General features: G+C 39.8%; 2 protein-coding genes across 2 annotated transcripts; one reads left to right on the top strand and one right to left on the bottom strand.

Annotated features, from left to right (window-relative positions):
- Positions 1-2,685: 2,685 nt before the first annotated feature.
- On the top strand, positions 2,686-5,537 carry cldn11a (claudin 11a). The gene is made up of 3 exons (XM_079451634.1): positions 2,686-3,106; positions 3,373-3,537; positions 3,781-5,537. Exons 1-3 carry the CDS (start codon positions 2,881-2,883, stop codon positions 4,035-4,037), a joined length of 648 nt encoding a protein of 215 aa, XP_079307760.1. The 5' UTR covers positions 2,686-2,880; the 3' UTR covers positions 4,038-5,537.
- Positions 5,538-6,959: 1,422 nt separating this feature from the next.
- Positions 6,960-23,890, bottom strand: slc7a14a (solute carrier family 7 member 14a). Its single transcript, XM_079451989.1, has 8 exons — positions 23,642-23,890; positions 18,189-18,534; positions 16,615-16,851; positions 14,186-14,403; positions 13,810-13,956; positions 11,701-11,909; positions 10,060-10,937; positions 6,960-9,695 (listed from the first exon to the last, which is right to left on the bottom strand). Exons 2-8 carry the CDS (start codon positions 18,490-18,492, stop codon positions 9,343-9,345), a joined length of 2,346 nt encoding a protein of 781 aa, XP_079308115.1. The 5' UTR covers positions 18,493-18,534; positions 23,642-23,890; the 3' UTR covers positions 6,960-9,342.
- Positions 23,891-24,136: the final 246 nt, after the last annotated feature.

Genomic DNA, 24,136 nt, shown 5'->3' with positions numbered 1-24,136 from the left:
AAACCTCCACTGGCTGTCATGACGTCCCCCAGCCGCTAACAACAACCTTGCTGTTCACGTAGAAGCTCTGACATGAGGCATGTAATTCTGTAACGGAGGTAAAAACCCAGATGATTTGATCTCTTTCATCATCCTGAGGTGATTTAAAGATGTCCGGTCCACCCGGCAAGTTGCTTACACAGCATGGATCTGTTCAGATACATTTTGATCATCTAGCATTGTCGTACTGACGTCAGGACCCATTTCATTAGCTTAATTTTCACATTCCAATGCTGCCATGTTCCTGCAGCAAATGATGAATTGCTTGAGATATTTGTATGGTGATTTCTCTTGCCCCTTGGGGGCCTTTAGAATGGCAGATGTGGAGAAACAAGGGTGCTGTTGACACTTTATTACATTCACAAGCGTGGCTCTAATAAGGTAAACAGAGGAAGACCTGCATATTTAGTGAAGTCAGCCATGAATGCAGAAAATACAAGATGTTATCCACTTAATTCACTCTAGATTATACAGAGAGACTGTTGTGATTCTTAAAATGCATCTAAAACTCCTATTAATATTCAGGTTACATGGAATGCTGTAAAATAGTGCAGCTAAACTGACAGCAATAAAGTAAACATTGAGGATTAGATTAAAACTGGTTTGGAATATTTGAAAGGGACTGAAAAAACAAGGGCAAAAAGGGCGTATGACAGTAGTTCACATAGCCTTTGCTAGTAGATGACGTTGGTCAAAAGCATCTTACTGATGGCCTTGAAAGTGGCTGTCTGTTCTGTTTATTTCTAAACAACATACACTGCAGCATATTATACATTTCTTTATATTGTACTAGATGTTCACTTGTGTCTGATTTATTTTGGAAGGCCGGTTTTGGTTTCCCTGTATGGCGCTGTTTTGTAAGAGCACTCCAAAAGCAGGATGTTGCTGACTTGCCTCTAAGATGAATAGAAATGATAATCATATCCGTCTCAAGAGAGTCTCCTTGTACTATAGACTTTCTTTGGGTTACTGTAAGTCAAAGGAGTCCCCCTAGTGGATAAATAGCTCGGGACTTCTGGATCTGTCAGCAGCTTTCAACGTAGTCAACATCTAACTGATGCCCTGGATGTGATGTCTGGGTCAGAACTCACCTGCCTGGGTCAGAACTCACTCTATCTGGTCATGACTACGCATTAACTTAGTCTCAAGAAGACTGAGTTTTTTTTCAATCTCTCTTTTTATTAGATAGTTACTTTGAGGTAGGCTTTTATTTGACATACATTGGGTTAATTTGACTTCAATTTCAGTGTTACAATTGCCCACAAACAATGTTACAAGGGGGCAATTGCAACTCTGTCTTCTTGCTTTTAGTTTAATATTGTAGTCTTGTCCTTACTATTGAACATTTATAAATTGATTTATCAAGTAGTGCAGCTATATTTCTTTCGTGTATCCAAGGATGACTAGTGTATTTTAAGTAGTCTGTGAGTTATGAATGTCTCCCCTAATCTCACATTTGCTGTCAACTGTCCCTTCATTCTGCAAAATATAATAAAACAGAAGTATCTTAGTCATTTCATGGCCAGACTAACTGAGATAAAAGTATATTTATAGACCATTTCGGAAGACGTAAACAAGGCTGTTCCAGAAGAACTATAGTTTTTACACCACACAAACATTTGAACGAAATACAACCACCAGAACATTTATAAACGGATCAAAACGATAAACCAATATTTTGAAGATTGAATTATATACATCCGCATAAATAACTAAGAGACTATTCCACATTTGTATTTCATTCGATTTCTAGATGTATTGTGGCCATTCAGTGTCTGTTGAACTTCAACAAAATCCAACCTTGGCAATGTGAAAGACTGACAGCATGACAAGATGAAACTTATTTTGATGTATTGCTTAAAAGTGAATATAAACTTGTTTTCTTTGCAGCATTTGATGTCTGAAAAAATACAGAGCATCCTTTCTGTTATTTTGTTCTGTTTCTACGGTTTTCATTGCAAATAGATGCAACTAGAAACTATTTATTGGGAGAAATATAGTTAGTAGTTCTCAGAATGAAGCAAAAATGATCATTTAACCTAAACTCGCACCTATAAATAGTAAATTCAGAAAAACTGAAAAAAGTGATCTCATTTTTTCTGCTTCTGGACCAGTGTTCACAAGTGGTTTATGGACTACTGTTAGATTTGTTTTTGTAAAGGTTTTAAAACAATATGCACTTGACAACCCCTGAAAAGTTGTATATGTTTCTGAACATTCTCTATTATGTTTTCTTGGTGTTTCTGAGATATGTAGTTATTCTGGAGTCAGCCTATGTTTCTTACATTTGTATAGCAAGTAAACTCTCAAAGCCTGTTGAAAACTTAACCGGCAGAGGGCAGCATACATCGCAAATCTAGCCTGTCCTGTCGCATCCAGAGATGCGTCCCGTTCGCTTCTTTAGCTATTTAGACAGATTTTATTACTCACACAGTTTTCGAAGCCCAGTTCGTAACTTTTACGCTATATTCACGGATCCTTTACGATTATTTTAGAGATGAACATTCCTTTATAAGAAAAGGCTGCGAGTTAAAAATGAGAGATAACGCGTAACCTTGGAGATGCGCCTCTCTATGTGATTGGCTGGAAGTTTTTTCCTCTTGTCCGTGTTCCCCTATAAAGCCCCAGTCAACAGGTCACTCTGATACTTTGCGAACATGCCGCTCACCGTAAGCAACTTCAGCTCAACGTGAGTTTTGCGCAATGGATTAAATTATTTGTAAACTACCGCAGATAAATTCCTCGTATAAAGTAACTCGTTCAGGCTTCCGATTATTCGACCGGTTTTGTTTTTAAAGTAGAAGTAAGACGACCTTCGTTTTTTGCTCCCATTCGTGCATCATGGCGAACACTTGCATACAGTTCACGGGTTTTTTGATGAGTTTTTTGGGTTGGATCGGTCTAATCATCGCCACTGCCACCAATGACTGGGTCGTCACCTGCAAATATAACATGAACACCTGTAGGAAGATGGACGAACTGGAGGCAAAAGGCTTGTGGGCAGACTGTGTGATCTCGACGGCGCTGTATCACTGCATCACGCTTACTCAAATTCTGGAATTACCTGGTGGGTGTAAACTTAATGGTTTTGTTGAAGTTTTGAGGTCATAGGATCGGTTTCGTAAATGAATTACGGATGGGAATAATAAAAATAAATTAAAAAAAGATGCCACTAGTGACATCTTTAGTACATTGCTTTTAATGGTTTAAATAGCTTTTATCTTTCCATAATTTAAATCACACCTAGGGTATCTGATATTTCATATTTGATTACTTACACGAAATTAAGTAATATCATAGTAAACGTGTAAGATTTCCCCTGTCTGTCTCCAGCTTACATCCAGACATCTCGAGCGCTAATGGTCACCGCATCGATCTTGGGTCTGCCTGCTGTCGCGCTCGTGCTCATGTCCATGTCCTGTATTAACCTTGGCAGTGAACCAGAAAGCGCCAAGAATAGGCGATCAGTGCTCGGCGGAATCCTAATACTGATCACTGGTAGGCATCATATTTATTGATCGAGTTATGAATGTCTTGGGGCGTCTGCACTGCTGCTTTTGCTTCCATAGGGCAAATGTTTAATTTTTTTCCAATAATACATAAATATTAGAAATAGAATTGATTTTCAATAACTTAAGACTTTACCCTATATTTGTGGTTGCAATAATGCAATGATTTGATGCAAAATGCAAGCAAAAAAGAATAACATTTTGTGTTTATTCCGTGTCATTGTTTCCTCAGCTTTTTGTGGCATCATCTCCACTGTGTGGTTTCCCATCGGGGCCCATCACGAGAGGGGCTTGATGTCTTTCGGGTTCTCCCTGTATTCTGGCTGGGTGGGCACTGCACTTTGTTTGCTGGGGGGCTGTATGATCACCTGTTGTTCCGCTGACACCCCTGCTTCATACACTGACAACAATCGATTCTACTACTCCAAACAGGGCCCCACAAATCAAAGCACTGCCTCTACTAACCACGCCAAGAGCGCACACGTGTGAGCATTTGGGAATACTTCAGCTCACCAGACCTTATGCAATTTCGATTTTTGCTCTCTTTCCCTTTGTTTTTGTGTTTCATCTGTGTCTGTGTCTTCAGTGGTGACACTGTGGATTGTTATCGTACAGCTGAACTCCAGCCCTTTGACTTGGCAGCAGTGTTACATACAGTAATAAGGGACAGGCGCTGGTAAAAGACCTGCTGTACTTTGAGGACCAGTACTAAAGGATTTATTTTTCATGTTTTTTACTGATTCTACACAATATAATGTGCCTTTAAGTGTTATTTTTGTAGTGAAAGTTTCGAAATCATTCATTTTGCATTTTATATGAGTACTAACAGTATTTGACAATGTTGTTTTTCTTTTTGTACAGCTATATAAGATGATTAATTTCAGAACATTATGTCACGAACACATGCACAGTGAAGTTAAGTTGGGAAATTAATAATAGCTGCCAAATGTACCTAGACCAAAATTGAACCAAAGCAGTAACTGGGTCTGTTATTTATTGTAATACCTGTATGCTGCTTTTATTATATTTGTTATATAATAAACAATGTTGTCCATGTGAAATTGTCTTCTCTTCAGCTATAAAATTACAAGGATTTTATTATTATAGACCATATGAATAGTTTCTCATTTTTTGATATAAAATCCCATCAGAAATTAAACCGTAAACTATGTTACTGAATTGCTCTCCAAGGGACTATATACTCTAGACTGTTGAGTCTCATTACCTGTCAGATGCTTATGGACGTGTACTGCATCATCCTTAATCTACTCATTCATTCTAGCTAACAACACTCAAGAGCACATATGATTGAAGAAGCCAAGAAACAGTCTGTACCTGTATGAATTTCTCTTCAATGACAAGCTGGTTCCATTGCGACTGATGGACAAGTCAATGAATGAGAGTCAGCACAGATTGTAAAGGTTAGCGGTTGTAATCGGCTATTATTTGCAGATATATGGTGTGGTTGTGTCTGGCATTCATCTTTTGTTCTGTAGATAGGTTCCTATGTAGTAAATCTTAGTATACAGTATGTGGGGACACTGTCATTAATCGTAACATGTTAGCATTTTTTGTCTTTGTGGTTTAGTGTGATTGAAAAAAGACAGTCAATATAAACATGTGAGTATAATCTTATTTTACAAATGGTGCAGCTTAATTATTGCTTCTTATTTGTAAGTCTTAAAGGAATAGGTCACCCCAAAATTGTAATTGTCTCACCCGTTTTTTCACCTTGTTATCATATTGCTTATATTATATTGCATATTGCTTGTAACTTCCAAAGCTTTAAAGCTTGGGTCAATATGTATTGCGATATTATGGAAAAGAGTGACTCTTCAGATTTTGTTATTTTACACTTCAAAAAAGGAACAAAAACATATATAATGTGACATAAGGGTGAATAAATAAGGGGGGGATTTTTATTTTGGGGTAAACATATCCTTTAACCTTTCATTCTTTGCTTGGAGGTAGTTAATGGTGGAATAAATTGAAAAAAAAATGTTTTGTTATCTACAGTATATTTCTTTTCCAAATATGGCTGCACGTGACTTTAGAAAAAGAGAGGGATAGACAGACAAACAAAGAAGAGAATGACCTGAACCAGCAGGAAATAAGAGGCTGAAAGGAAAATTCTTCTGATGTTAATCCAGCCCCCAAATGTTCATTGCTCGAGGAAAGGTGTTGCATGCTCTTTGAAAGCAAAAAGCAAGTCTACATTAGGAACAAACACACGTGAACCTCATTTTTTCTTTTAAAGTGTTTCCGTGTTAACATTTTTCCAAGAAAATGATTGTAAACTGATGTGGAATATCAGGAGCATGACTCACTAGTAGTAGCTTGGCTGTTTTGCTTGGAAACCGGGACTGACCTTGAGAAGAACAGAGAAATCTGTGGTGGAAAAAAAATGTCTAGAAGGTTTACCAAATGTATTGGGAAATATGTGCGATTCTTTTCTTAAAAGTTCAGAATTAGGATGACCTTTGTAAGCAAAAGACATTAACAAAAGTATTAAGAGAACTGATGTTTTTGGGAAGACAATGTTTGTCTTGGAGCCTTTGACAAGTAGGGTCCACTATTATTACAGGAGACTCGCCCATAAAAAGTTTGCTTTGGGCCCTGTGAAAATGTACTACAGTATTAAAGTAACGTATCGAAGGAACTGATGATAAACAAGATTTTGGTTTTGTTTGTCACATGAATATGTTTGCATAAGCATAAAAGTGCATACCATTTACATGTAAATCTTACCTAAGTAAAGGTATTTTAAGCGTCTCTGTAAAAGAGAATCTATCACACACTGCCAGCGCATTTACTATCTTCCTCACCTCCAGGATGTCTTGTTTAGCACCAGGGTATTTTGCATCAGAACAACAGGGACGAAGATGCCCCAACAAATTACATACAATGTAAGGACATTACATTTAAATTTGATTTAGATAGATGACAGAAAATGAACACAAATGACATCCTATGAGGGTGTCATAGGAAACACATTTATGAAGACCCTCCCACAAGAGGAGCGTGCTTCAGGAGGGCTGGTTAAGTCGATGTCTGTGCCATACAGACGGACAGGTCTGTATGAATTATACATAACAACATGCTTTGATATCTCAAAACCATATTGTACCACATCGACATAGACCACCACTGTAGCGATGATAATGGAACAGTATCGTTTGTCTCATTCCTCTGCATAGCCCATGGCAGCCCTCCCAGTATGACCATGTTTCCATTGTGCTCATGTACCTGCCCTCAGATCAGTGTTATTCTAGGCTCGGCGCTCCACCCCACAGGAAATGAAGCTAGACTTCAGCGCTTACACAAGCCATCCGCGTGAGGATATTTGTTACGTCTGATTTTGGGGTTTTGTGATATTGTCTTTAAGCGAAAGGAAAATCAAGAGTCTTATCTGATCTGCAATAAATGACTTTCATTGTTGCATGGAAGCAATATTAACATCTCATTAACATTACACAGTGCAACGGGAGAGCAAACCACAAGAAGAAGAAATAATAAATAGATTCGTACAAAAAAAAAATCAGAAACCAGAATACATCCACTTCATACCAAAATATACAGCAGAAACAAATATCAGATTTGCAGGGGAAGCCAGTCTCCACATTTCCTGAACAAATACCAAACAAACTATGATAGCAGGAAAGATAGCTTACAAAGTACAAACACTATACCTTTTCCCAAAGACAAATAACAAATAGTAGCTGACTTTGAAAACAGTAGTGGAAACCTTTTTTTCATAAAGATTCCTAATAACAAAATATCTCTGTACTGTATTTTTTGTCTTGGTTAACCATGACCTCATCAAGCCTACCAGGCAGATTCGAACATAAAAATGAAAACTACTAAATCAAAATCCCCAAAAACCCCAAATCTTCCCTTATTGTTCTTGAAAGAGGTCATTCAAAATATACGCTTTCCCAACTTTTCTCTAGAAGTTCTGCAGTAACCACCGATAAGCTACCCCGAAGTTTCGTAATGCCTTTAAAAAAATACTTCTCTTTGATTTCTTTTTCATGCCTCTACGCTTTTATACGGTGCTCTACTCTACGGAAGTAAAATGGCGTCTTTTGTCAGAAACAGTAACCAAAGAGGTCGCAGACTTTGGCTTGATTTGTAAACAGAGGCTGCTCTGTTGGGGGGCGGGCTTGGGCAGACTGCTTTCCTTATCTCTCAGATAGCTACATTTGAGTGTTACTGTACATCAAGTCATTCACCACACATGCAAATACTCAAGAACACAGTTTTACTCTGGGCCCTGAATGTCTGTAACATGCTACACATTCAGCGAAATGCCACAGCAACAAAGATAATCACATCATAGACCAGATGCAAGAAACAGACCAACCCAGGCCCCAAACACAGGTCTATACACTACGCTTGATGGCAAATGTATGCAGAGAGCTTATGGGACAGCAAGCTTCTCAATAGTCTATTTTTCAAAATATTACAAAAAAGAGAAGAAGAAAAATGAAAAGCAATGTGGCATGATGTGCTCAATGTATTGTTAACACAAAGGCCTCCCATGATTCGGAACTGGCATTTGTAAATATGTATGGATTTGAGGCCTGGGTTGGTTTTCTGTTTAACTTTTTGCCTGCAGAACAGATAGAGTTTGGCTGCAGCACAGATAGAGTTGGATTGGACAAATCAGTCGGACGCCACGTGAATCATGGGGGAGGGAACAGCAGAAGAGCACACCCAGATAAGAATTCACAACACGCTCCCCACTACATGCACTTCATGTAGCCTCTGTTTGCCTATGTCTTTTTTCAAAGGGAATATACACTAACCAGCTGAAAGACAAATCGTACTGTGGTCACACTGTCGGTATTTACACAGAGCTGCCTGCTTGCAAGGATGGAGTGGAATCACTGGCATAAGATGGATGGAGCCGTGAAACATGACGACTGACAGGCACTCATGTAATAAACTAGACCGGGAAACAAACGTACAGCATGACAATGCCTCCTTACAGCAACATCAAAGGAAAATACGAAAATGCTCAACAAACAAGCATGGACATTTTGATGGACATATTTAAAGCGCACATTAACAGATGAAGGCACTATTGCAAGCAAAGTCCAATTACTACTCGTGACAACCAACGGTCCAAACCTCACTTGGGCTAGATGTTAACACGGAAGAGAAAGAGTCCATTAAACGTCTGTCCTTCCATTTTCATTTCATGGCGTTTATATAGAGAACAGTATCTGAAGAAAGAATAGCAAAGTCATTCAAATAACAAGCTTGTGCAAATTGGTTGGTTTTAAAGTGGACTTTTGCAGCAAGGGGCTTTGAATGGGAACATTTCGTCTGGTTTTAAATCGACCCCACATACAGAAAGTGAATAGATGCGAAACAGACCTAAGCAAAATGACCCTCTTCTCAGTTACGAGGCTTGTTTCAGGGGAAGCTGAGGGACTGTGATAGCTAACAGGGCAGCTGTAAACTACCCGCTAGATGACAATACATTTCATGCTAGCCATTGTAGTTCAGGGGGTGGGGTGCTATTAAGTGAACCAATAAACTGATTAAGTGCTTGGTGAGTCTGTAGAGTTCACCACCGTGAATACAACTATAACCAATTTAGGAGCAATGTAATATTAAAAAATATCCGAAAGGTTTTAAAGATATATTAAATACACCCTGACCACTGAGATTATCCTACCAATGTTGAAAAAAGGGCTGCAAATGAAGAAATGGGAATGATATAAAGATAACAACCTAGCCCAAGGGTTCTGCAGTCATTGGCCGACAATGCGTTCGAATTACATTCTCATTCCAGAGGATTGTCCAAATCGTCATCCACCACCAGCGCCTCAAAGCCTAAACTGGCTTTGGGAGCTTTGCTTTTGGCCCTGCTGTGTGAGGTCCTGTTGTTGTCTGCCTTGTCCTGTACATTGGGCTGCTCCTGATGTTGCTGTTTTTGGTGGCCGCCTCTTCCCTCTTGGGAGCTCCAGCTTTGTATCTGGCGGCCGTCTCCTGAAGGATACAGCTCATCGTCAGCTGCAAAATTGTCGTCCACACCCACGTCGTATCGCTGGTACGTGCTGGCGTGGGCCTCCTCCTCGCGCGCCGTGATCTCCAGGGTGCTGTTCCACATGCCGTAGCCAAAGTAAATCAGAACACCTGCAGACACAAACACGAATAAGGTGATGCACAGATGCTAGGTGAGTAAATAACACAGCATGATCAAAAGTATCAAATGCTGCGCTGCACAATGCTGCACAGCGATGCCATACAAGAACCATTTGTTGTTCCTCAAAGAACCATTCACTCAGTTTCTTTTTCCACAACACATAACCTTTTGTGAAATTGAAATGTTCTTCAGATGTTGAAGGTTCTTTATGAAACAACACAAAAATGGTTCTCAACTATGGCATAGTGAAGCACCTTTAAAAGTGTAGCAATTTATTGACAGTCCCTAAGTTGATTTTTGTTCATATAAAAGACAATGATAAGTTAGTCTGCTATTCTCTTCACATAAACTCACCCACAAAGCACCACACGCCAAAACGGATCCACGTGATGCTGGACAGCTTGAGCATGAGATATACATTTACCAGCATGGCAGAGGCTGGGACGAAGGGAACGCAGGGAGCCATGTAGGGCAGACGCTTGGGGTTCTCGGGCTGCTGAATGATGATGAAGATTAAGAGCATCATGACAAGCAACAGTATCACCAGCAGTAGCACGGCCCACCATTGACCCTCTGCGATCTGACCCGACCCAAAGATGATGAGGGAACAGAAAGAGAAAATGAGAACGAAGAGCAGAATGACACAGCGTGTGACGGTGCGACCTGTGGCCACGGTGGGCCTGTCCATTTTGCCTGGTAGGCCGAGCCGAATCCGCATGGTATAATAGCGTGGCCCAAGCAGCTTCTTGAGTTTGAGCAGGTACGCACTGTCTGTCTCGTCCGATTCGATACCTGAGGACATGTCCACGGTGCCGTAGTTTGGGTGACTGGCGTTGTAGGTGGATTTGTCAGGCTTTCCAATCAGCATCTCATTGTCTCCTAGCGAAGGGAGGTTCTTTGCACCACAGGTGTTTGTGGGAGGTCCTCCGTAATCATCACCCTCACTTACCGGCGAACAGGCTTCCTTCTCGCACTCGGCCAACACCCCCTCTTTACGCTTGGAATTCTGTTCTGAAAGAAAATTGACGAAACCGTGGATGTCTCCCTCAGGCTGGTAGCGTAGCAATAGCACGCAAACCGACACTAGCGTGTAGGCTAGCAGAGTGCCGATGGACATCATCTCGATCAGGTCCCTCAGGCTGACAAGCAGAGCCAACAGAGCCGAGAAGAACCCAGACACCACGCAGGCCATGGCAGGTGTCTCTGTGTATGTACTTACATGGGCCAAGAACCTAAAACATAAAGCTGTGGTCAGACTGTGTTCATGATAGCTATCTCTTATTTCCATTATCCAAATACCAATTTCATCAACGAAATGCTCAGTCTTTTAGACAGACAATTAAATTAGTATTGATTTAAAATGTCAAGGGTTTTTTCGGATGTGTAATGGCAGGAGTTAAAAGTGAAGTGTGTTTAAACTGTCAAAATAAATATTTCATCAAACAGGTTTCCTAAAAACTATTGGTCTGACTAAAAGATAAAACTGGTGAAAATATTGCTGGAATGTTGAAATTAGGGCTGTCAAATCGATTATTTGTGATTAATCTATTCCAAAATAAATTGTCTTGAAGATTTGTATGTACAAATGCACACACATACCTGTGTATATAACAAATATTTACATACAGTAAATCTATGCATGTAAATAAATATTGTTTATATTATGTATATTATATGCAAGTATAATTTGTATTATACTTTATTTGTATTTATACATTTAAATATCCACGACACACATATAGGCCTATTATAAAAACAGTAATATTTATCTTTATTTATGCAAATATTCATAGCGATTAATTGATTTGACAGCCCTAGTTGAAAGCTCAGCAAACCCATTATGTTTTAAATCAACCTATGAACTGTTGTTATAATTGTTTGTTTATATTATGCTAACATAGGAAAAGTATTTGATGGAAACAAACCATCAAATAAACTCATTAGAAATCATCGCACATCAAACATGACCTTCTGGTGATTGTCCTTTATTATTACCTGAAGAGCAAACCATCTCCTGCCATGGCGTAGATGATTCTTGGCATTGGAAAGAGGGATCCCAACAAACTGACTGTTAGTCCTGCAATGGAGCCGATGGCCACTATGTATTTGGCAGTTTGAAAGCCATGTCGAGAAAACATTTCCATCAGTGGAGCTTCTGTATCAATTTCAGTGTAGGGAACCATTAGAGTAAGGATCACACTGACCTGAGACAGAAATAAAAGATAATGTTGTTATAGAAAAAAGAGATAGTGTGTGATTGATACACCTCTCTCTGAATCGTAGAATTAAATGGTGTCTTAGTTCTAATGTCTATTTAACCAGCAAACATTAACATTTTGGAGAAAAACACTTTGCAACAACTAGTTTTTATTAATTGTTAGTATTTTAGGTTAAATGGTCATTTTTTGTAACATACATTTTTGTTGCTTATTATTTATGATAAACACAAGAACACATATGCACAAACAAACTGCACACCTCATCAGACATAGACTGAGAACTAAAGTTCCTGGACTAAAATTAGTCCATGTGAAACAGAATGACATATGGAGGGGTGAACCCTTAATTAACACGTTTGCTCCTCATCAGACAATCTTATAGATGTGAAAATGAAGAGCCATTTTCAAACCAAAAGAGAAGTGAGAAAGATGAAAGACTGTGTGTGGAGGGTGAGGATGGTGATGTGTGTAGAATAAATAATATAAATAAACACATATATGGGAAAATACTAATCTCTACATTGAGATGCAAAAAAGAAGCCTGCTGGTAAGTTACCTCTCATTTTGTTACTATGACAACCTGCTACAGGCAGACAGCACCGGAAGGTGATAAAGTCTGAGAGCTTTTCATAAATGACTATGTGCTGCATGAAGAGAATAATCAATGACTCTGTTTGGGAGCACAAAGGCTACATATTTAATCAAAAGAATAAAGAAACCTTAAGTGATTTTGTTACAAATCTTGTGAAAGGGCTGCATGCACACTTTATTTTTCTATGGCTCTTGTACACAGCTCTGGAAAATGTAGGAGACCATTCCAAATTTGTCTTTAATCATTTCTACATTTCATTCCAACAAAAACAAACACTAGGAGTGACAAATCAAAGTGATTTCATGAAATATTCATTTCTGAACTTTTCCTACGTAGTAGTAAAAACACTAGATAGGTACATTTTCTGAAGAAAATGCGAGTGGTGCGTGCCGTGGCAAAACTCGGCACTGGGCACTCACCAGGGTGCTGAGAGCCCCAAATGAATCTAACCATCCCCCATGTCTTTAAGATGTTCTCATGCAGAGACATAGGTCTGGCTGAACGGTTGCTAAGCTAGTCTGTTTGGTTGCCATGGGCATCGTTTGGCATTTGCCAATTGACGATTTTCCAAGTCATGAGTAAAACTAACTAACTCCATTGTCTCTACGATGTTCTGAAGCAGAGATACAGGTCTTGCTAAACAGTTGCTAGGCTAATGTATTTGTTTACTATGGGCGTGGCTTGGCATCTACCAATTGATCATACTCTAAGCCACAAGTCAAACGAAACAACCCCCTTGTCTCTATGATGTTCTGATAAAGAAATAAAGGTCATGCTAAACGGTTGTTAAGCTAATCTGTTTGGTTGCTATGGGCCTGGGTTGGCATTTGCCAACTGATGAAACTGCAAAGATATCCACCTGGTTATTTTAGAAAGGGAGTCTATGGGAACGGTTGCTTGTAAATGGTTGCTATGGGCGTGGGTCATAGCTTCATGATGATCCAGTGAAACTGATTGGTTGTCTGAGTAAAATGAATCCACCCCTTCTCTCTACGACACTGCTGCAAAGGGATTCCATTCTTAACACCTTTTATGGGCATATTTCCTGCCCCATTATAAGTCTTTGGGGAATTTTGGGTGGCTCTTACGCCCTAGGGGTACAACTTACACCCCATTGTGAGGTTCTGGTTCTCCAGGTGGGGGGACATGTATTGCTGCGCTCCCGCAATGTCCATGCAAGGCTGCATGGACGGGCGGAGAGTTTGCCTAGAACGGTGTAATTCCGCCAACCTTAAATATATGCTATTGTCAAGACGACACAATACTTTCATGCTTCTTTTCATGTATACTCACGGAAACGTAGGCAGTGAGGCAGGTGACCAGAGAGGCAGTGATAGCGTAAGGGATGGAGGTGTTGGGACTCTTAGCTTCCTCTCCAGTAGTCGCTATGATGTCAAATCCTATAAAGGCATAGAAGCAGGTAGCTGCACCCTGCATTACCTGTTGAGCAGACAGCATAGACAATGTAATTTCTTCATCATTGTTTGTGCTGAGCATTATGAGATTAAGTATTATGTGACCTTTTCTTATTCACCGTGAAATTAAATCAGGCGTGACATCAACAATAACTGAATGTTATTTACTCTTGCATCACTCTTGTGTTTTTAACCATGTTTATAGGTTTATGTAGGGATGAAAGGTTCACTAAGTGATTTGAAATTCTCTTTACCCCTGACCAGCCATACGGCAGGAATCGCCCCTCGTCCCAATTGCTCCCACTGACGAAAAACAGTCCTGCAATCATCATGAAGACCCACACCATCAGATTGATGACGTTCAGCACGTTGTTGAAGCCCACTGAGTTCTTCACACCCAGAGCAACTATCACAGTCACCAGGATGGCTATGACGAGGGCCAGGAAGTCAGGATACGACTGCTCACCCTTACCTTTAATGTGAGTAAATGGTCATGAGCCAACATCCTTTCCAAAACAATTGACACAACAACAGATCATCAAATGAAACCCATCCATCCATCCATCCATTTTCTACCGCTTATCCGGGGCCGGGTCGCGGGGGCAGCAGTCTAAGCAGAGATGCCCAGACATCCCTCACCCTAGACACTTCCTCCAGCTCTTCCAGGGGGACACCGAGGCGTTCCCAGGCCAGCCGGGAGACATAGTCCCACCAGCGTGTCCTAGGTCTTCCCCGGGGTCTCCTCCCGGTCGGACGGGCCCGGAGCACCTTCCGGGGAAGGCGTCCAGTAGGCATCCGTAACAGATGCCCAAGCCACCTCAGCTGACCCCTCTCGATGTGGAGGAGCAGCGGCTCTACTCCGAGCTCCTCCGGGGTGACCGAGCTTCTCACCCTATCTCTAAGGGATCACCCGGCCACCCTGTGGAGGAAGCTCATTTCAGCTGCCTGTATCCGGGATCTTGTCCTTTCGGTCATGACCCAAAGCTCATGACCATAGGTGAGAGTAGGAACGTAGATTGACCGGTAAATTGAGAGCTTCGCCTTGCGGCTCAGCTCTTTCTTCACCACGATGGACCGGTACATCGACCGCATTACTGCAGAAGCTGCACCGATCCGTCTGTCAATCTCCCGTTCCATCCTTCCCTCACTCGTGAACAAGACCCCGAGATACTTAAACTCCTCCACTTGAGGAAGGAACTCTCCACCAACCTGAAGTGGGCAAGCCACCCTTTTCCGACTGAGGACCATGGCCTCGGATTTGGAGGTACTGATGAAACCCAAAACACAAAAAGCCTTGACATTCAGGTTATTATTTAGGCCTTATGTAGTTTGAATACTTTGCAACATGGATGGATATATGGATGGCTGGGTGTGTTTAAGGTACAGTATGTAGGTAGACAGACAGACAGACAGGTAGCCTAGATAACATCATTTGTCCTAAACCTGTTAGAACACGCAGTATGTTATTCAATACAGTGACAGATTGAAGCCTTCCCCTCTACTGTCTCCTGTATTGAGCTTATACACCTGTTTACACATCGTCACAACACACAATCCTCAGATGACCCTTAATGCTCTCATGAATAAACCATATGCTGCTAAGAATACTCACAATACTCAACGGAAATGATTATGACTTGTGATGCAGCAACTATTTGTGTGAGACAGAGACAGACAGATGGAGGGGCACAGATTATAATGGATCTAAAGAGAATGTTTTTTAAGAAGAGATTTTACTGACTGAGCGTATTTTGGCTCGCAATGTGATCTTCCGTCTGAGGCAGGTCTAATATAACATGAGCAATATCAATCTAATGGTCTATTACAGAACATATGCATGAAAACCTGCTCTGCTTGTTGTCTCAGTAATATCCTACTGTTTCTTCTACGTCCACATACGATTAAAACATTTAAAAAATAGCATTCAAGAAGAAAAAAGCATGTTTAGAAAAAGGAACATTTAAGAAAGCAGAATGCATTTAGATATACATTTGCACTCAACTGAAAGGTTATTCTCCTATTTCAATACCAAATACCAGAACCTAAAAAGCCCATGTTTTCAATTGCAAATTATAACTGGAGCATCTCTTTTACACCTGTGAGGCAGGTTATTATGTCTTAACAAGCTGTTGTCGGGCTGTCAAGCAGTTGACTGCAGATGTTAAAGGTCCCTTTTTCCACAGTGTATTCCTTAAAAGTAACTCCACTCAGCTGAGAATTTAAAGGGAAATTTGTGCCATCACATGCCTACCCTTAATGTCTTTTAAAACCTCAATTCTATGACACCCCACTTTGCCACGCAGTATTATTTGTAAAGTAGTGGCAGCTGTTTATACCGTTTGCTCTTTACTTAAGATAAAACTAAAGCTTCAAAAGAAGGACATTTGCACGTGTTTGCTGTGAATATAATGCACAGAATGCAAGCTGCGTTATACATGGGTCATCTATGCAGTCTAAAGAACAACAGTTGTCGGCAAGGTGAGTATAGACGCACACACACACTATATGCCAAACAACATGGTTCACTTTGGGGAGTTTAGAAAGACTTTTATTTGGGCAGTCAACTGTACCCTATTCCACCTCAGATTGGAATAAGTATTCACATGATCCAAAAGACAGCACAGATCCCATGCATGCCCTCAAAGTAATAGCATGAAAGCGTCTCTAACTGCATTCCACTCACCCAGTCCATTGAGCGTCCCTAGGTGGTTGATCATGAAGCCACTGATGCTGTGATTGGCCAGTGAGTCAAACATACTGCTAAGCGCACTAGCTCCTGCCGCTGTGCCGATCAGATACTCCAAAATCAGATTCCAGCCAATGAAAAAAGCCACAAACTCGCCAACTGTCACATAGCTGTAGGTATAGGCTGAACCTGTGGTTTTAGGCACTCGCACACCAAACTCAGCATAACACACACCTGTGGAGAGATTCAAGTTATTATTTTCACACTGTGCAATATCTGTATGTCTGTTATGGGTATGTTCATTTGATATCAGGAAAGGCAAGTCTTTAAGAGGTTGCTTGATTTTCTTTTTGGCTGGAGGGTCGGATCAATTTTCAAATGTCAAACCCAGAAAATCCCAGAGGACTGGATGTCAAGAGGGTAATCCTTCTTTACGTGCTGGATCCCCATAAACCCCACTACCAATAGAAAAGATAAGGATTATGTGTTTGTACATTTAATCCTCTATTTGCTCAGCCATCAGAGCTACAGAAGGGCATGCACTGTGAACTTAAAGTTATTTTCTATATGCACTTTCCACCATAGGGTAGAATTTGGTTTCTTTATACTTAAAAACGATATAATGCAAAAACCAGGCATGTTCAACCTGTACATCCAATGTCCTCCATCAATTAAAATAATATAATAATAAAAGTCTTATGTTTAAGTCATAATTAAGACATATTATGTGGTTTTATTTTTATTACATAAAATCATAAAATATACAAATCATAATTTTAAACTCTGTACCTATGGAAGGCTCCACAACATGTCAAACAGGTGAAACATTTTTTACTCTAATGTGATTCTCATTTTTTATGTCTAAAGTGTTCTTTAAATTTTTTCCAACTGCATGCCATCCAAATAAATGTACAAACGTAATGGCCTGTGACGATAATGACATAAATAGTTTACTCTGAACCCTGTTACTGTTTCCATTGGAATGGAAAGTTCAGCAGCTTACAGGAATAAATATCCTTTTTTTCTTTTCTATTTTCAGTTTGGATCTTTATGTTGGCATTTATAGTAACAACTAAATTCATTTTCCCTCTGATTCTACAGTATTTGGTGATGCATGCTGTTCAGAGCTCTACATGTAAACTTATGATCATGTTTGCTGGGGTAAATCAGTCAGGAAGAAAAATGCTGCGTGTGCTAAAGAGATACAGTAACATGAAGTTTTTCATTGTTTAGACATCTTCATGTAATTCCAAACATGTATACGTTTTTTCCTCCTGCAGAACACAAAACATTTTAAAGAATGTTGGTAACCAAACAACATTGGTGTCAATTGATTGTAAGGACACAGAACCACTGAGACAGAATCTACGACAGAATTTGTATCCCTCAGCTTAAGATCTACTGACCCAGGATCAGCAAAAAAATGTGGTTATAACAATACCAAGGGTATAATCTGCAACAGTCACACTTCACTGGAGGCAGGTTTATTTGCAAGATGACAGATTTCTCTTTGGCATATTTTCCTCTTTTGTGTCAGACTGACTGGAACAGGAAGTTGGGGCCGCACTCACCTGACAGGATGGAGGCCACAGCAGCGATGATGAAAGACACAATGACCCCAGGACCTGCCATTTCCTTAGCAACAAGTCCAGATACCACGTACATGCCCGTACCCACACAGCTTCCCACTCCCAGAGAAACAAGGTCCACGGTGGAGAGCACACGTGCCAGTTTAGTTCCATGAGCTCCAGTGCCGCCTGTGCCCTCCAGCATAGACTCCACCGGCTTTGTGCGCAGGACGCGGGACTGGAAGGTATGCCAGGTGGCCCCCCAATGGATCCGCCGTGGGTCCAGTTTGGCAAAAAGACCACTCATTCTGGAGCCTGCTTACAGCTCAGAGAGCTTCCAGAGATCAGGCTGAAAAGTGTGGGTTTCAGAAAAATGTGTTAGTTTAGTAAAGCAGATGAAAGATGAATCCAATTCAAAACAGCAAGTGCAACATCTCAAACATCTCAAAAGATCGCAGCCTGTCAGACAGTGGATCTGTTTGGCTATACAATACTGTCATGAAACTTAGTTACTGAAAGATACTGCAGTTACTGAAGACATGCAAAATAATTTAAAAGGGATGGTTTACCACAAAATAAAAATCCTGTCATCATTTACTCACCCTCAGATTGTTTCAAATCTGTACAAATGTTTTTGTTCTGCTGATATTTTTGGAAGAATGTAAAATCTTTACTGGCATAGTAGGGAAAATAAACACTCTGGGAGTCAACGGGAGATGAGATCTGACATTCTTCCAAATATTTTCAGGTTTGGGACAATCTGAAGGTGAGAAAATTGAGATTTTTGGGTGAAATATCCATTTAATTTTATGAGACGAGAGATGTCATTTCTAGAACTGTTTCAATTTCATTTGATTAGATCTGAAACCCTTCAGAGACCCTTTATATATTACAGTTATATTGTATTTCAAATGTATCTTGATCAAATATTAGACAAATGATCCAGATGATATCTTGATAGGAAGGAACTAGGGAAAAACATCAAGATCTACATGTTGAAATGCAATAAAATGCGATGATGAGCCCTGGGTCTGCAGCCAAATAGGAGCAGATACAAAACAAATCCTGTCTCTTCTTATGGACAATTTCCTTGAGCATTTATTAACCTCTAATCTTCTCTCTCCCTCCTATTTTCAAGCTTCTCTATTCTCTACCAATTTCTCTATCAATTTACCAGCACAATTATATATTTTTACTTTTACTTTAAATCTTTGATCCTGAAACCCTTTAAAGAATTGTGACTCTCTCTCTCTCTCTCTTCTTCCTCTGTGTCTGATTAACTGTCTGCCGGATGACAGTAAGAGATCGTTGAGCAATCTATTCCTCACACATGGGTGCATGGGCATTGACCAGTATAATGACCACTTCTCCTGCCTCTGTCTGCTTTCCCATAATCAAAAATGACCGGTATTGAGTTTTATGGCAGCTGGGTGCAATGCTGACAGAAATGTCTTAATTTTGTGGAAATAAACTAAAAGAGCCACAGAGAATGCTGGGTTGCTTTATGGTAATAACTTTACTATAATGAATTGTTGTTACCCAACTATGAGTTGAAACAATCCTGCATTTTGGTCTGAAACACAGTTGGATTCGTCCACATTTTACCCAACCATGAGTTGAAACCAATCCAACATTTTTAGAAAGTACATTAGTTGCCTTATTGTGCAATAGTTAGCAGTGGGCTTCCTAAAGAAACAATGAAATGGAAAATGTCCTTCCTGTTGTTTTATAAGTGAAAAAGTAAAGGTTATCGCTAGAAAGTTCATATGCCAGCCTTCAGCAAGTTTAATATGGACCAGAATCAGATCTGAACCTTCACAGTCACATCACACTGAAGCTGTTTATTCTTTTCAGGGTGCTGGAGGGACGTTGATGTGTTCAAACCAATTCGAGTTTCTAACCACTGACATTATGAAACATTCCGTATGCACAGTTGCCTACAGAGCAACACTGTGTATTCACACATACAAAACAGAGCTACAGTAAAAAGAACATCCATACACAGCTTTGCCTAAAACGAGTGCTTTTGTTTATCAATAGAGAAAGACACTAAATTAAACTTTAAGGATCAATGGTACAGCACAAGGTACATTAAAAGGATAACGATTTAATGTTGAAGGTGAAGAGTGTTACATGCAGTTTGTATTCTAATAATATTTACATGGAAAGTGTGTTTTGAGCCAATTTTATGTTGCTAGGCGTCATTTATGTTAGGCATGATATATATGTTTACAAATGTCTAGTTTTTGGTTGGAACAGAACAAATTACACATGATTTTTTAAAGAGAAATAGCTTTAAGGTTTTAAATTATAGTGTAGTGTAGTGTAGTGTAGTGGTTCAGATATAAACAAGATGCCACAGCTATAAATATAAACACAATGCAATGCTCAATAAATTATTTAAAGAGAGGCTCTGTACAGAATGTTGTGAGATAGCCTTTTTGCATGTGCATTTCACCTTTGTTTCCATTTCAGAACAATCAAAAGACATGGTTTAAATTTTTTGCCTGTAATATTTTTAACTTAAGCTTATCATCTTGGTGCTTTATAAATTCATTTCAGTCACAACTGCAAAGCATATCGTCTGCAAATGTATTCAACAGCATAAAGCAAGTGGGCTGTGGCATTCATGCTTTAAGATAAAGCAGGTGGATGTCAAGTTCACACAAATCATGTATATGGAGTCAGTTTAAATACTGTAATAGTTAGGGCTGGTTGGTAAGGGAGAAGGTGACTGAGAGTGTTTGGCCATCTGCAGACAATGTAAGAAGAATTGATTTCCATTGTAAGCTCATGGTGGGGGTAAAGAGATTGGGCGTATTTTATGGCTTGTGTTTCGAAGGCCTGATTGATTGAGCTGTTGTCAATGTTAATCTGTTATTAGTGGATGGCAGTATTTAATACAAACCCACAGGGTTTACGCAATCAATATGGGAGGGGAAAAAAGGCAGTATGCCCCAGGATAGCAGGCTACAAACCTTTATCATCTTCAATTTTGTAAATGGTTCTGGTGAATAATCAATAGTGATTTATCATATCTGTTGTTACATTTAATTCAAATACACATACAATACACCATCATTGGGCTCTAAGTAAATGCTAAGGGCCTTGGTGACAACATTGTGGCACTATTGTCCACAGTTTACGCAACATAATTCTACATCATGCTTGCTCTGAAAACGGTGCTAAATAGAAAATAACGTTAATCCTCCTCATCTGCATCATGTCACTCTGTATAGAGATGGAGACTGTTGCTTTAAACCTGAAAGTACAAAATAGAAAAACCAACAGAAGCTACAGCCCAAGCAGATGGTGTGTGGAAATGGTGGTTTAAAGAACTGCATGTACTCCTTTCAGAAATGCGCAAAGAATCACACTGTATACGAATATTTCTGTAATTGAACAGCACTGCCAACATTCACTCTAGCAGAGGGTGGAGAGAGAGAGCAGACTGCTCAACAAGCTGTCCAAAACACAATACTAATTTTGCTGTTTTAAAGAAACCTTGTGTTTGCATACTTTTGTCATCTTTTGGAATAGTCCTATAATTCATTTTAAAAAAAAAAAAACAATTTTCAGCATTTCAACATTCAATAGGAGTGTAATTCATAATATGAAGTTAAAGTTTTCTGTAATCCTTCTTATATTACTCACATTTCTTCCTGAAAAAAAGGATGCATTCGGGTGTTTACATTGTTAGTTTAGCATAAATAAAAAAAATGGGTTATTTACCCTCACCTTGTTTAGGTCTGGCATTTTAAGCAAAAATTGTAAACTTTGATGAAACCCTCATTCAGCTATATCTTTAGTCAAGGCTGTATAGTGCTACTCCCTTTTTCTTGCTTTCACTGCTCTCCACACCCCTCCTCCTCTCTAGTGCACTGCACAGTTACATAAACTGGCTGCCGAGTGGAATGAATCTGCTTGGCTAACACCATTTCAACCCATCAAATGTATTAGTACCTCTCCCTCAGCACAATTTATATCTCTAAGTAAGTATCAGGATACAAAGACCACAGAATTCAGTCTGGGGTTTCTAGCAGCCTGACGTTGCTTATCTGTTGGTCATAGCAACAATATGGTATTCAGGCAACAGAGGCCATTAATTAAAACAGTCCCTTAAGGCAATGACTGATATCTATTTTCTTTCCTTATATATGGCTTTCTATGTATGCAACAATCTCATAAACACACAAAAGTACAAAAAAATGTCATAGTTCACAAATGATAGCAGTCGTTATTTAGGTTGGGTCGAATGAGATCATTTTATGGCACACAATACCACAGACAAGGCTACCAAGATTGTGTTATGTCCCTTGCTCACTACCATAACCAACACAGTTCTGCAGGCGGTCCTTATTGATGCAAACAGAATTACTGACGTCAAAATGGCTGTTCGGCCAGTTCCCTTAAAAAAGTGAGTCACGCCCATATATAACTCTGAGTCAGAGTTCAAAAGGTATCTTAGGGGTGCCCACATAAATGAACGCATCCACAAGTGGATCAGTTTCTTGATACATCTATTACACCTAAATCCTCTACCAACTTATTTGACTTTAACATTAAGTTTTATTTCATTTCTTCAAGACACAGTTCAAAACACATAGATCTTTAGAACGTTTTAATGGGAATTGATCTCATATTCAACTGTTTTAGTATAATTACCAATGCTAGATCTTGTTAGCAATAATAATTCACTTACATAGCTAAAGAGAGAGAGAGAGACAGTGGATATTACACGACTCTTTTTATCAAACTAAATTAATATAGGCTAAGTTCTTTAATATTACTCTTTATTCGTCAATATTTTTCGCGTAATATTAATAGCAACTTCGTCATGTATAAACAAGCGTTTGTGTATTTCAGCACCACGGTCAGCGACAGCGGAAAATAAGACGGCAACATCGAGACTCGCTGCTGCTTTAACACGCCCGATTATAAACAAAACTGCATCCACGAGTAACTGCCATCATGTCATTGGAGATTAACCTCGTTTCAACGCCTAGAGCACGAACTACAACAAATACATCAAAAGAGGACAGTGCATATCTAAAAGCATCAAACATTTATGAACACCTTTCAATAGATACACCAGTCTGTTGAGGAAATGTGAATAAACGGGCGTGTAATTGAAATGTAGACATCCCGGGAAAACAACTACATATATACAAACGTTTTGGAAGCACGGGTGGTAGCGAATATTACAACGATGCCTACATCGACTATACAGCTTCAATGTCAGTTAAATGCATTAACATTTCCGTTACATCCACAGAGTGCCCTTAAAAGCTTATAATAGCGGATTATTCATATTATTGGGTATTTTCAAAAGCGTATACACTTAAATGCTGACTAAACTCGTGCACGACTCTAACTGCGATTAAAACAGTCTTGTAGAAGGTATCGTGTACCCTACTTTGGCCGACCTATAGGGTCTATGTTTGGTCATCTCTTACCTTCAAAGGTGCCCGCTGTCCAGCTGTGCCGATGCTGATGTGATGTGCTGCGGTTCAGGGCAGAGTGATACGGTGGCGTAGTCCAAAAGTAGTTGGTATCCAAGCAGGATGCATTTCACCAAATGTACATAATATGCATATAACACACCGTCAATCAAAGCAGCATTGCCTGCGAAGAAATCATCGTTGCGGATTAAGGTCGAAACGCTTCCATCACTGACGCTGCAGTTGCACGCACCGTCCACGGGTACGCACAAACCGGAACGTGCTCTCGTTTAACAACGCAGGGGTTAAATTATTCAGACGCCGTTTCCACGTGATGCGGCACAAAATTCATTATTTATTATGACTCTCTACGTCAATGAGGTTATGATATCGTCTATCATTTTTGCAACAGCTAAAATGAATAATCCTCCGTTGTGCGCACATCGAAGGGATGGGCAGGAAATCGGAAGTGCGCCTCCCGCATCTATAGTAAACGCGTAAAATCCAAGA

Source organism: Barbatula barbatula (genome assembly GCF_947034865.1).
Source record: "Barbatula barbatula genome assembly, chromosome: 3".
NCBI lineage: Eukaryota > Metazoa > Chordata > Actinopteri > Cypriniformes > Nemacheilidae > Barbatula > Barbatula barbatula.
Note: the sequence above shows the minus strand (reverse complement) of the source record. Positions and strands in the feature narration are given on the sequence as shown.